Source organism: Procambarus clarkii, chromosome 7 (assembly GCF_040958095.1).
Source record: "Procambarus clarkii isolate CNS0578487 chromosome 7, FALCON_Pclarkii_2.0, whole genome shotgun sequence".
NCBI lineage: Eukaryota > Metazoa > Arthropoda > Malacostraca > Decapoda > Cambaridae > Procambarus > Procambarus clarkii.
In genome coordinates this window covers 7,542,082-7,555,429 of record NC_091156.1, presented here as the reverse complement: position 1 = coordinate 7,555,429, position 13,348 = coordinate 7,542,082, and the positions used below count along the sequence as shown (strand labels likewise).

Genomic DNA, 13,348 nt, shown 5'->3' with positions numbered 1-13,348 from the left:
GGGAGAGTGGGGGGAGAGAGGTGGATAGAGGGGGTAGAAGGGAAAGATTGGAAAAAAGGGTGGATAGAGAAGGAAAGAGGAGAGGAGAGGTGAGGAGAGGAGAGGAGAGGGGATATTTGAAGCGAGGAGGATAGGGAAACAGAGATGAGAGAGGTAGAGAGGAGAGGGGTAGAAGGTAGGGAAGAGAGTCATTGGGAGGAAGAGGGGAAAGTGGAAGGGGGGAGAGTTGAGGGGGGAGAGGGGAAAGGGAAGTGAGGTCTGGACGCAGCCGAGTACTCTGTCTAGTCAACATAGATAAGAGAAAAGTGTCCAAGGATTGAGTCCAGACGTTTGGGGCTAGTGAGAGGTGTTAGAGAGAGTGGAGATGCTGGGAGAGGGGTGAGAGTGGACAGTAAAATATTAGAGCGAGAAGGAGAAGGGGAGAGAAGAGGAGAGGAGGGGCTAGAGGGGAAGAAAATTAGAGAGTGGGAAGATAGGGAAATAGAGAGAGAGAGAGAGAGAGAGAGAGAGAGAGAGAGAGAGAGAGAGGTAGGTGAGGGGGCTGCGTGGACACGTTTGTGACACACAATGCGGGTTGGTGAATATGGAAGGATGACACTTTGCAGGCAACGAGAAGACAGGTAGGTATGTGGTGGCTGGGGACCCGGTGTTGAAGACATTCATATTATTGGCTATTAATAGAGGGGAAAATATGACAGAATAATTATGAATATTTTTGTGGACATCAATATACATCAGGAAATAATTTAATCTTTTTAGTACGATTTTTGCATGATTCGTAAGGGTGGGGGTTGCTTTTTGCACCATGCCAAGTGACACTCGTTTCATTTATGTCAACCCCCCCCCCCACAACCTGTTTTTATTTGACACATACCAGCAGCAATTACTTACAAACTGGAGGAGTTACAATAGCCCTAAGGGTCTGGCCTTCAACCTCGGACTGACAGACAGACACAGACAATCTAATGTATAGATGTTTATTAATTCTAGTACAATTGTCAACACTTACTGTTGGAGTACTGTCTCTGCGCAGGTACCCCGGGCGAGACATCTGTCAACAGAGGAAAATAGCATTAAGACTGAGACACAACTGCTGGCAATACCATTTTATATCACTGATTCACTCATATGATAATCTTCTATAATAATGAAGCAGAAAAATGTGTGTGTGTGTACTCACCTAGTTGTACTCACCTAGTTGTGTTTGCGGGGGTTGAGCTCTGGCTCTTTGGTCCCGCCTCTCAACTATGTGTGTGAATATGTGTGTGAGTGAGTGTGTGTGTGTGTGTGTGTGTGTGTGTGTGTGTGTGTGTGTGTGTGTGTGTGTGTGTTCTTTCTGCCAGATATTTAGAAACAGCTAGAACTGAACAAAACTTTACGTGGCTTCCCCATTTGACCCAAATATGGTCATGGTCTATAAACTATACGGTATCTCGCTTCTGGACTCGGCTTTCAGCGACAATTGTTTTGTTTTATTAGCTACGTTCGAAAATTTATCGAAAGGGCTTTATAATTCCTATGTCTAAAGTTCAGCATTTCTAAATTCCTTACTCATGTTCTGCAAATACAAATAATTTACAGCCCTTCTCTGTTAATACCATTGTCTTCGTATCCATGTGTGAAGCTTTTGTAATTGTCTACCATGATAGTCGTCGTCTTAATTCATGTTTTAAAACTGAAAACCGATTCCAGAGACCATAGATTCTAAGAAAATTAACAGATTTATGGGAGAATCAACGAATTATAGGTCCCTGGGAGGACTCCAGGGGCCTATAATGGATGGGCCATAGTAGTGAGGCTGTTACAGTGACGGAGATCATCTGCAACAATGATGTAACCTTCGAGATCCAGATTCTGAGAAAACCCCAGAGGCCCCGAGGCGTCGGCTATTGTAGTGAAGATATTTAAATAATTGAGATCGTGTATAGTGAAAATGCGGTGTCTATTTTTGGCCCGGACTCTTGCAATAATATATAGATGAATGATAACCTGCTCTGTGCCCAGGACCCGCACCGTGCCCAGCACTCGCCCCGTGCCTAGGACCAAGACTAGGTCCAATTGCCTAGGACAATTCCTTATGTGAGGGGCAATGAAGGCTAATAGGCACGTGTTGTTCAGTTGGTTCATGAACACAGTGAACACATGCGGATACAGAATATAAAGACACATATACGTACAAATATATGTGTGTGTTTGTACGTAACGTACACACACACATACATAAGGTTAAACACTCTCAAACACATGTAAAAACACACATCTACGCGAGCGCGCGTGCACAAACACACAACACACATACTTTTTTCCAAAACATAAAATTTAGGGACGAGTCCAAGTTAATATTCCGCTCCGTTCATAAAATAACTTTTGCCGACGACGAGCTCCAACTCCTGACGAACACCCAGCAGGAGAAGCAGGAGGAAGGGGGTGAGGAGGAGGAGGAAGGAAAGGGGGGAAAAAGTAGGGGAATAGGAAGATCAGGAGAATGGGGAAGAGGAGTAGAAGCAAGAAGAAAAGGAGTGTTGGAGGAGACGGAAGAGTTGGAGAAGAGGAATTTGTAGTTTGCAAGAGATGGAATGACAAAAGGTATGAAAACGCTTCTCTTTTTCTTTCAATCCCTTAGGGCGCCTCTTGCACTCTTTGATCCCCTTCGTAGCCTCTTGAACCCTTTGGTGTCGACTCTTATGAATCTAAGCCTTCTTCGTTGCCTCTTGTCCTGAGGGCTCTCCCCTCTCCCCCTTGTCGCCTCTGGCCCCCATCCACTCCATTCTTCCTACCCTGGTAAGGAGGTTCGTAAAATTGACACCCACTAAGTGAGCCGACGAAGATTCTCCGAGAGCCATCAAAAATTTTACTCACTACCCTCGTGGAAACTTGCGACATATTACTCATAAAGCCGGAGTTTATTATTGTTTCTGTAAACTTTGGCCGGGTTTACGAGGGGCCCGAGTCAAAAAGTGAATACGTTATGAAGTGGCGCTGTTTAATTGATTCATTTGAATACGGCTGCTGTAGCCCACACAAAATGCTGGCGATTAGTAAAACTGGAGAGGGCAAGTGGAGAGATTCGTGTGTGTGTTTCTAACTAGGCTTAAATGTGTGTACTGTTTGTGTATTTACTATTTGTAGCCTGTAGGATCGAGCTGTTAGCTCTTAGACCCGCCCGAAGTCAATATATTAGACAACCGCCCATCGGTTGTCTAATGTATTGACTGCCGGCCTATTTTTCATCTATCATATCTACTCCATATATTTCTCTCTAACACTCACACATCTTCAGGCTGTAGCCCGTTACATCTGTCTAGCTTTCAGGTACCTATTTGCTGCTAGGTGAATAGGGCATCAGGTGAAAGAAACTGCACATTTTTTTCTGCCTCAGGTAGGAGTCGAACCCGGACCCTTAGAACTACGACCTCTGGGTGCTGCTCACTCGCGTTTTTTTATAACATAAAATGTTTTTTAATTGTTTGAGACTTTAATTATACAAAGCTGACGTTGTTTGTGTGCCTTTAGAATCGAGCTTCTGCTTTTGGACCCGGCTCTTCCCAGCCGTTGGTCATCAAATGCAAGGATTTCGATCTATGTTTCCTCTCATTTCTACATTTATAATTGTGGTGTAAAATACTCTTACGCTGAAGGAGTATTTTATCACACTCTTGTGGCTGGTCTTTGTCTATAGCTGCCATCCATGGCCTCTCGCTTTTTTGGTGTTTATTGCAAATATTGTTTCCTAATACCCCTTCCTCTCTCTCTCCCCATAAGATGAGAGTGCTTCATCATCAAACGTCATCAGCGAGCGTGCGCACACTCGCTAGCGCTCAACAAGACCCAAACATTACCTAACCATTCCGGTTTGGAGCAGTAGCCCAAGTCGCTGACCTTAAGAGTCAAGCCACTTGTTAAGCGGGGTGCATATTAGGAGTTATGTGGGAGAGGGTTACTGAGCCAGATCCCTTCCACACAATCCTGGCATAGAGCTGAGTTAATTCCATATATTCCAGCCCTGGAGCTAAGTAACTCTGGGCCTAGAGTTGAGTAACTTCCAGACACTCCAGACCATGCACCTGGAGCTTTACTCATCAACTGCAGGCCAAGAGCTGTGCAACTTCCATATATTCCAGACACAAATTAATGTTTTTAATGCCGTTATTTGTCGAAACAATTCACAGCTATGGATTAAGTCAATACCATTCAGTTCGTTAACAATATGAAAATACTAACAAATACTCGGATCTAAGAAGTACCGCTGAAATAAAGCATTAGCCCTTTTTTATACAGAAAAAAAGTCAATGAATCTCTATAGCATAAACACTTCTTTGCTGAGGCGGGGACAACGTAGCCACCCTTTAGCATAGTTATTTCTTGTACATATAAAGGAGAGACATAGAAACCCCATAGCTATATAGGCACTTCTTGTACGGAGGCAATACAAACATGGTATCCTTATATCGCCCAGATACGTGGCGGAAGTGGTCGCACTAAAACTGGAGTCCAGAACTTGTGAGTTTACCATCTGGAACGCTGGATGAGTTGGACGCCTGGAAGTTCCAGGTTTTGAGGTAATGGCTTAAATATTTATAATTTTCGGGCTTTAAATAGTCCGATGATTTGAGCTTAGAGATTGAAATGAAAACACACTGAGCTAAATTAAAGTTTGGAAGCGACAGCAGTTATTTCTTGGATGTATAATATATATATATATATATATATATATATATATATATATATATATATATATATATATATATATATATATATATATATATAATATAATATAATATACAGTAAATACATATGTACAGAACTCAACAAGATATTCCAGGAGGTCTTCACAATAGAAGTTCCTACACTGAGAGAGGTAGCAGTAAACCAAGCAACCTTGAAAGAATTTGAGCTAACCAGTGATGAAGTCAAACGGAATCTGTTGGAGCTGGACGTGATAAATGGTATGAAATTGGGCTGCTAGAATGTAATCAAGCCAAATGCAAAGTAATGAGGATTGGAACATGAGTGTGGAGACTAGTATGACAGTAAAGGAGGAAGGGAAGATTGTCTTAACATGGGAGTGAACCCCCAAATCAGATGCCGGAAGCCAACAGCTGCATATAGCATACTGGCCAAGGTCCGTGTATCTTTCAGAAAGTTGTACAAAGGGGGCTTTCTGAGCCCGATATACAGCGAAGATGAGATTTATTCTTGAGTATGCACTCCCAGCATGGAACCCTTACCTGAAAAAAGACAAGGAGAAACTAGACTAGGTCAAAATATATGTATTGAGATTTCAGGCGCTGAATGGATTGAGCTATAAAGAAATACAGAGAGAAATGTACCTCACCACACAAGAGGAAAGGAGAGATAGAAGGGAGGGATATGATAACAACATACAGGATTCTAAGAGAAATTGACAAAGTACACAAAGCAGCATTGTTCAAAACTAGGAACAGCAGAACAAAGGGTCTTCGATGGAAACTCGAGAAGCAAATAAGTCACATAAACTTCAGGAAGAACTTTTTCAGTGTTAGACCTGTCAATAAGTGAAATAGATTAGATGCAGCAGAAATCGTTGAATCTAATTCGATTCAATGTTTTAAATGTAAATATGATAAAAGAGTGAGAAAGGAATCAATGCATTAATCTAAGAACGTTCAGAGTGCGGAGACAGAAGCTTAGCACGACCCTGGAAGCACATCTAAGTGAGTGCATGTACGTGAGTACACACACACATACACACACACCACCATCTTACGATTATGTGTGCGATTCAGATCTTGGTGAATAGAAACGGCATCGCTACATGTGATGGCTAGTGTCTCTCTCCCTCCATGTATCACTGCCATAACAATAGCAGCAGCTCATCGTATCGCAAATCTTTATATATATATATATATATATATATATATATATATATATATATATATATATATATATATATATATATATATATATATATATATATATATAAAATACATTTTTCTTTTTTCTTTTGATCTTTGTAGACAATGTTTTTCCGTAAATATCCATGTAAAAGCCTAACTCAAAGATTATTGTTAATCTCTAAATGAATTGTGTTTTCGTCCGCTTACCTTAACATTTCCTGATTTTGTGCAGATTACAAAAGTTATTGTTGTGATGAGCAAGAAGTGTGGTAATAAATTGTAAGCTGTGTCAAGATAGTGCGATCTGAACAACATTAAGGGAAATTGTGGTTGTGTTGACTGAACATTTTTTTTAAAGCGGTGGCCATCTGTGATTGGCTATGGGCAGTTACCTGTTTCAGAAGTGGAGTTGTGGTCGTGGTGTTTAAGGAATGGAGTTGTGGTCGTGGTGTTTCACCTTCTACATTTAACTTACCATTCACATTTTTAGGTTTCTTGTGGATTTGACACATTCTGCCTTCTCTTGAAGGTGTTTGTGTGTGCGCGTGTTTCGTTCTTATGAAACAAAAATCAGAGAGAGAGAGAGAGAGAGAGAGAGAGAGAGAGAGAGAGAGAGAGAGAGAGAGTCATACTAAAAACAACACAGAGATAAAGAGAGAGAGAGAGAGAGAGAGAGAGAGAGAGAGAGAGAGAGAGAGAGAGAGAGAGAGAGAGAGAATAAGAATCAGAATGAGCTCGCCATTACCATACATAACACACTCTCTTGGATTTGGTATCAGTGTCATATTTTTAGTGGAATAGGGTAGTAAATAAACGCAATATTCCCACGGGCTCAGACCCTTCTATCCCGGACAAGGGCTATGCATCAGACAATATTCGAAAACCAATGACGCTCACTCGGATAAAATTGTTACACGATGATCGCTGAGGTCGAAATTGTATATCAAATGGTATATCTCGGTTCTCACTTCTTTTTTGAAGGTGGGAGAAGGGAGTGGGTGTTGGAGTTTGTGTGTATCAGGTGAATAGAGAAGTGGAGGAGGAAGAGTAGTTGTAGGAGGAGGAGGAGAAAGGGAAAAACAAGGAGGAGGATAAAGAGGAGGTTCACGTGAAACCTGATTGATGTGTGTTCATATGTATGTGTTTAAAGTGTGCTTTGTGTGTGTGTGTGTGTGTGTGTGTGTGTGTGTGTGTGTGTGTGTGTGTGTGTGTGTGTGTGTGTGTGTGTGTGTGTGTACTCACCTAGTTATACTTTCCGGGACAGGCTCGGTTCGAAGGCGAGCCTTCCGACCATTCTTAGATGATTACACTAACTGTTCCCATATTTGTATTGTCATATTTACACATAAAACTACATTGTCTTGGATTAAAGCCTTATTTATGCACTTTTTTCTACTTATTGACAACTAGAACACTGAAGAATTTCTTTCGGAGATCTTTAATTGCCACCTCTACCCCTCTGTCTTTTTCCAGCAATGAACAAAACTCTTTTTGTCTATTTTATCAATTTCCCTTAGAATCGTGAATGTCGTTATCATGTCCTTCATTTCGTCCCCCTCTAATATTCTGGGTTCTATTCACTCAGTTTTTCTTCGTGATCAAACCCTTCAGCTCAGGAATGAGTCTTTTGGCATTTTTTTCAACTTTTCGAATTTTATTATGGGCTTTTCTGGTGAGAGTTCCACGCTGGGACTGCGTATTGAACAATGGATCTCATATAAGTTGTAAATTGAGGACGGAATTCTTCTTTATCCAAATTCCTGAAAGCTACAAGGATATTGACCAATTTGGCATATGTTACTGGCGTTAGACAGCTAATGTGTTCTTCTTGCACATGATTTGGAGTTATCTACTCCAAGGTCTTTCTCCTTTTTCTAAGCTGGTCTTCTGTTCATTCTATCTCGCTGTACAAGTTTTATTATTCATCTTTCTATCCCTAAAATGCATTTTGCTGGGTGAAATGCACTTAGCCAATTTTCAGACTACTACTGGAGTGTTGTAAGGTTCTTTTGCTGGTGTGTGTGTGTGTGTGTGTGTGTGTGTGTGTGTGTGTGTGTGTGTGTGTGTGTGTGTGTGTGTGTGTGTGTGTGTGTGTGTGTGTGTGCACGCGCGTTAGTGTGACCGCATCTCAAGAAAGGTAAAGCGCGGGTCTTAAGTTAGTGTTACACTATCGTAAAGGAGTCGTGTTGAGAATGCTAATGCGTACTCGTAAACTGTATATAAGTGTATCCAGTATTTAAGGGATATATTTTTGTATAGTTTTTATGGCTCTTTCTTATGTTCAGGATTTACATGAAAGTTTTGGGTTTATATATACATTTTATCTTTGAAGGGAGAGCAGTAAATATTGGAAAAACAAAGACGGTATAATGTGCAAACGACACATGGGTTAACAAAGTTAACAAGGGAAGGTGTATGCGCGTAATATATATATATATTCCTATTAAGAGAAGATGAATACAAGTATTTATAGATGATTATTTGTAAGAGAAACTATAATATTTACGTAGGTGGAAGAGGCCACTTAATCGTAATATATTTCAAAACAGAGTTGAACATATCTCGTTTGAATGGTCCCACAAAAAGAAAACAAATGTCTCATAATTGTGAGCGTTTTTCGCCCTTGAAGGAATATACTCCCCCTTGGGTATATCAAGTGTCCTTTCACCTGACACATTCATCATTTATAGGCATTTAATCGTCTCACAAGTCCTGTGCCAAATACAGCCGCGCTCCTGTGCCAGGTGAGTCCACTACGGGCTCACCATAGCCCGTGCTACTTGGAACTTTTGTTCCCAGTAGCTGAATCTTAAACAACAACGGCTCACAGCTTTGAATTCTCTCCATTTTAACAAGCATATCTCGTGCACACGTGTCTTATCTTACTATATCTTAGGCACACGTGTTACTTTCTCATATCCTATCAATTAGAACGTTTCGCGCTGTTTGCTCTTTACCGAAAGGCTTTCCCTTTTTCTGATGCTAACTTTTTTCTTTCTAAAAACAAATATATATCAATCTGAAATTTTCTTGAGTTCCAAATAAACAAGAACCATTCAAACAATGCGTTAATATGTTCCTTAAATCCTGGGTACACGAAATGTACGGAGATAATTTCTGACGAATGAAAAACTTGAAGAAAGTTTAAAGTTTGTTAAATATTGCATTTTAAGAGTTTTTTTTCCTAAAATAAGAATATTGAGCTAATGTGGTTCCTCTCTGAATGAGTGTATTAGAATTAGAAGAATTAGAGTGCTAAAGAAACAGATTGTACAAGGAAACAAAGAGAGGTTAGGTGTTAAGATTTAAGGTCTATCGACTGCAATGATCATTTAGGTGTTAAATTATTTAAGGTCTATCGACTGCAATGATCATTTAGGTGTTAAATTATTTAAGGTCTATCGGCTGCAAAGATCATTAAGGTGCTAAGATTAAAGGTCAATCGACTGGAAAGATCATTAAGGCAGCAATCTATCTTGCTTCTTATCTTTAATATTCCTTATTTTTTTTAAGGCAGATTTAGTTAGGACAGGTTCTATACATTGGAGAGATTTATAGGTAAGGAACAGAGAGTTGTATATTGGGATGGCATATAAAGTCCTGTACAAGAAAAATGTATATAGGAAAGAAATATATCCCTACTGTACAAGGGATATATTTATAGGGATGTAATAGAGGGTTCTGCACAGGGGAGTTTTCAATAGATAAGGAATAGAGCTCTGTACAGGAGAGGTGTTTATTGGCAAGGAATAGAGGGTTTTATACAAGAAAGATGGTTAAAAGGAAGCACGGTTACATGACTGAAATGCTGATTCAGGCAGGAAAGATTTATATATAAGCGATCGTGAGTTAGAACTCACACTCAAAGCTACAAATGGATGAAAATCTAAATTAATATATTTCCAAGCACAGATATCAATATAACTGACGATTCCTCAGAGGATTCGAACCCAGGTCGCCAGGGGGTTTCCTCCACCAACACCATCGGTTCAATCACTGGTGCAGTGGTCATGATATCAGTGATATGTTGGTGGAGAGGCTACTGGTATCTTGGGCTCGAATCCTGTAAGTGTATTTAAAATAGTTATTTTCAAGCAAAAACGTCGTAATTTTATCCCCTTAATTAAATATTTTCATAACAACCAATCCTATTAATTGATTTAAATTTATTTAGAAACAATAAATATTATTATAAATAATAATAAAAGTGGTCGGTATGCTTTTATCATAAAATAGTAATAAAACGAAGCTGACTACAATTCTAACATACGCGCGCGACGGGCGCACACACACACACGTAAACACACGCACACGCACGCACACACACACACACACACACACACACACACACACACACACACACACACACACACACACACACACACACATACACACACATACACACACACACACACACACACACACGCATACACACATACACACTCACACAGGGGAACTGACAGGGTGGACAAAGACAAACTTTTTAGCACGGGTGGAACGCGAACAAGGGGACACACGTGGAATCGTAGTATCCAAATGAGCCACAGTGACATTAGAAAGAACTTTATCAGTGTCAGAGTAGTTAACAGATGGAATGCACTAGGAAGTGATGTGGTGGAGGCCGACTCCATACACAGTTTAAAAAGTAGATACCATAGAGTCTAGTAGGCTCAGGAATCTGTACACCAGTTGATTGACGGTTGAGAGGCGGGACCAAAGAGCTCAACCCCCACAAGCACAACTAGTTTAGTACAACTAGGTGAGAATACACACACACCAAAGTAACCAGCCGAGGCACCGACCGCCACCAACTACACGCATCCCGCCTCGATGCTGTTATCAGCTGCAATATGTGGGTTTTAATCCTTCTCATAGGAAATTGAACACAGGATCCCGCCGTTTCTCAACTCCCAGATCGAAGCGATGGGGGGGAAGACGCGAAATTCTTAGATGGTGATTATCCTAAACTTTCTTCTTGGTCCGGGGCGCGCACCGGCCACGCGAAATAGGCAGGAATAGGGATGCTGGCTCAGAGTGATTTTTAATGTTTGCGTTTGGATGTAGGGAAAGATTTGCGGTTTTAAATAGGGGGTTAATGGGGGGGGGTCTAAATGCGTGTTATGTGTACATTTTATTCATTTAATACTTGACGCTGTCGACGGTTTTTAATAAGCTTGGTTTTGTGTTCGTATTTGTTATTCATACCCCAAGCGTCTGTCACTACAACTTCTACCACTATTACTATCACTACAACCACCACCACTATCACTATAACCACCATCACTGTCACTATTACTACAACCACCATCACTGTCACTACATCCACCACCAATATCACTATCAATACAACCACCACCACTAGTACTATCACTACATCCTCCTCCACTATCACTATCACTACAACCATTATCACTATCAGTACATCCACCGCCACAACTGCTATCACTAAATCCACCACCATAACTACAACCACCACTACATTCACTATCACTACAGCATCTATCACCATCACTACATCATCTACCACCACCACCACTACAACACCAACCACCACTACAACACCAACCACCATCACCACCACCACAACACCAACCACCACCACCTCAACACCAACCACCACCACCACAACACCAACCACCACTACCTCAACACCAACCACCACTACCTCAACACCAACCACCACCCCCTCAACACCAACCACCATCACCACCACCACAACACCAACCACCACCACCTCAACACCAACCACCACCACCACAACACCAACCACCACCACCACAACACCAACCACCACCACCTCAACACCAACCACCACCACCTCAACACCAACCACCACCACCTCAACACCAACCACCACCACCACAACACCAACCACCACTACCTCAACACCAACCACCACTACCTCAACACCAACCACCACCCCCTCAACACCAACCACCATCACTGGTATTATAGGCACCATCAACATCATCAAATGAAAAAAAAAATGATCATAATGAACTAATAAATACGCCAATAAATCTCAATCCCAACAAATTGATCAACACTTAAATGAATGAATAAAATGCCATGATAGAATAAACACCAGAAATATAAATAAAGAAAGAATCCAAGTTGCAGCAATGGCAGGAGGAGGAGGAGGAGTAGGATCTGAGCCCCTACAAACACGTTTGAAACCTATGTAAATCCCGGCTTAGACTGTCAGCACTGCCGTACACCTGACTTGTTACTCCCCGCCCTGTCTGGCTTCCAGTAGGCTAGTGCAAGGGCTCGCCCTTGTGCTGTCTGTGTGTGTGTGGCCTGGACAGTGGTGTCGAGCGATGTCTCTGTAGTCTGTAATGTCTGTGCGAGGTCTGTGTCTTTCTCTATGATGGTTGACGTATCTGTGTCCTTGTGGTTGATGTATGTGTCACTGTGGGTGATTTCCGTGTCCTTGTGGTTGATGTATGTGTCACTGTGGGTGATTTCTGTGTCCTTGTGGTTGATGTATGTGTCACTGTGGGTGATTTCTGTGTCCTTGTGGTTGATGTATGTGTCACTGTGGGTGATGTCTGTGTCCTTGTAGGTGATGTCTGTGTCCTTGTGGGTGATGTATGTCTGTGTCCTCGATGAGAGCTCAGTCGCTGGTTGACCTGGGTCGAATGATTGCAAAATTAGTTGACCCGTTATTTGTCTGATCTATATGGTATTTGTTAACTTATTTGATTAATTGCTTAGTTAGATCGTTAGATGTATTCCTGGACTGTTAGGTCTTTAGTTGTATTCCTGGAATGTTAGGTCTTTGGTGGAATTAATGGAATGCTAAGCCGTTCGTTGTATTGGAATACATGGCGCCGTTGTTGTATATATCTAGTCGTTGGTTGAATTTCTGGAAAGTTAGATCGTTTTTGTATTCCAGGAATCTAAGATCGTTCGTTGTATTCATGGACTGATAGGTAGTTGGTTGCATACTTGCAATATTAGGTTGTTGGCTGTCCTACTTGAAAGTTAGAGTATTGGCTGAATTCCTGGAATGTTAGATTGTTGGCTGTATTCCTGGAATGTTAGATTGTTGGCTGTATTCTTGGAATGTTAGATTGTTGGCTGTATTCTTGGAATGTTAGACTGTTGGCTGTATTCTTGGAATGTTAGATTGTTGGCTGTATTCTTGGAATGTTAGATTATTGGCTGTATTCTTGGAATGTTAGATTGTTGGCTGTATTCTTGGAATGTTAGATTATTGGCTGTATTCTTGGAATGTTAGATTGTTGGCTGTATTCTTGGAATGTTAGATTATTGGCTGTATTCTTGGAATGTTAGATTGTTGGCTGTATTCCTGGAATGTTAGATTGTTGGCTGTATTCCTGAAATGTTAGATTGTTCGTTGTATTCCTGGAGTGTTAGGTCATTGGCTGTCTTACTGGAAAGTTAGATCGTTAGTTGTATTCCTGGAAAGTTAGATCGTTGGTTGTCATACCGAGAAAAAAGGTCAA

General features: G+C 41.1%; 1 protein-coding gene across 1 annotated transcript in view; it reads right to left on the bottom strand.

Moving 5' to 3' along the window:
• Positions 1 to 13,348, bottom strand: part of LOC123761475 (homeobox proposcipedia) — a 103,418-nt gene that overhangs the window by 12,765 nt on the left and 77,305 nt on the right. Inside the window, exon 4 of the mRNA XM_069314493.1 lies at positions 1,010 to 1,051. Coding sequence (XP_069170594.1) covers positions 1,010 to 1,051 — 42 coding nt within the window. The remainder of the gene's footprint in view (positions 1 to 1,009; positions 1,052 to 13,348) is intronic.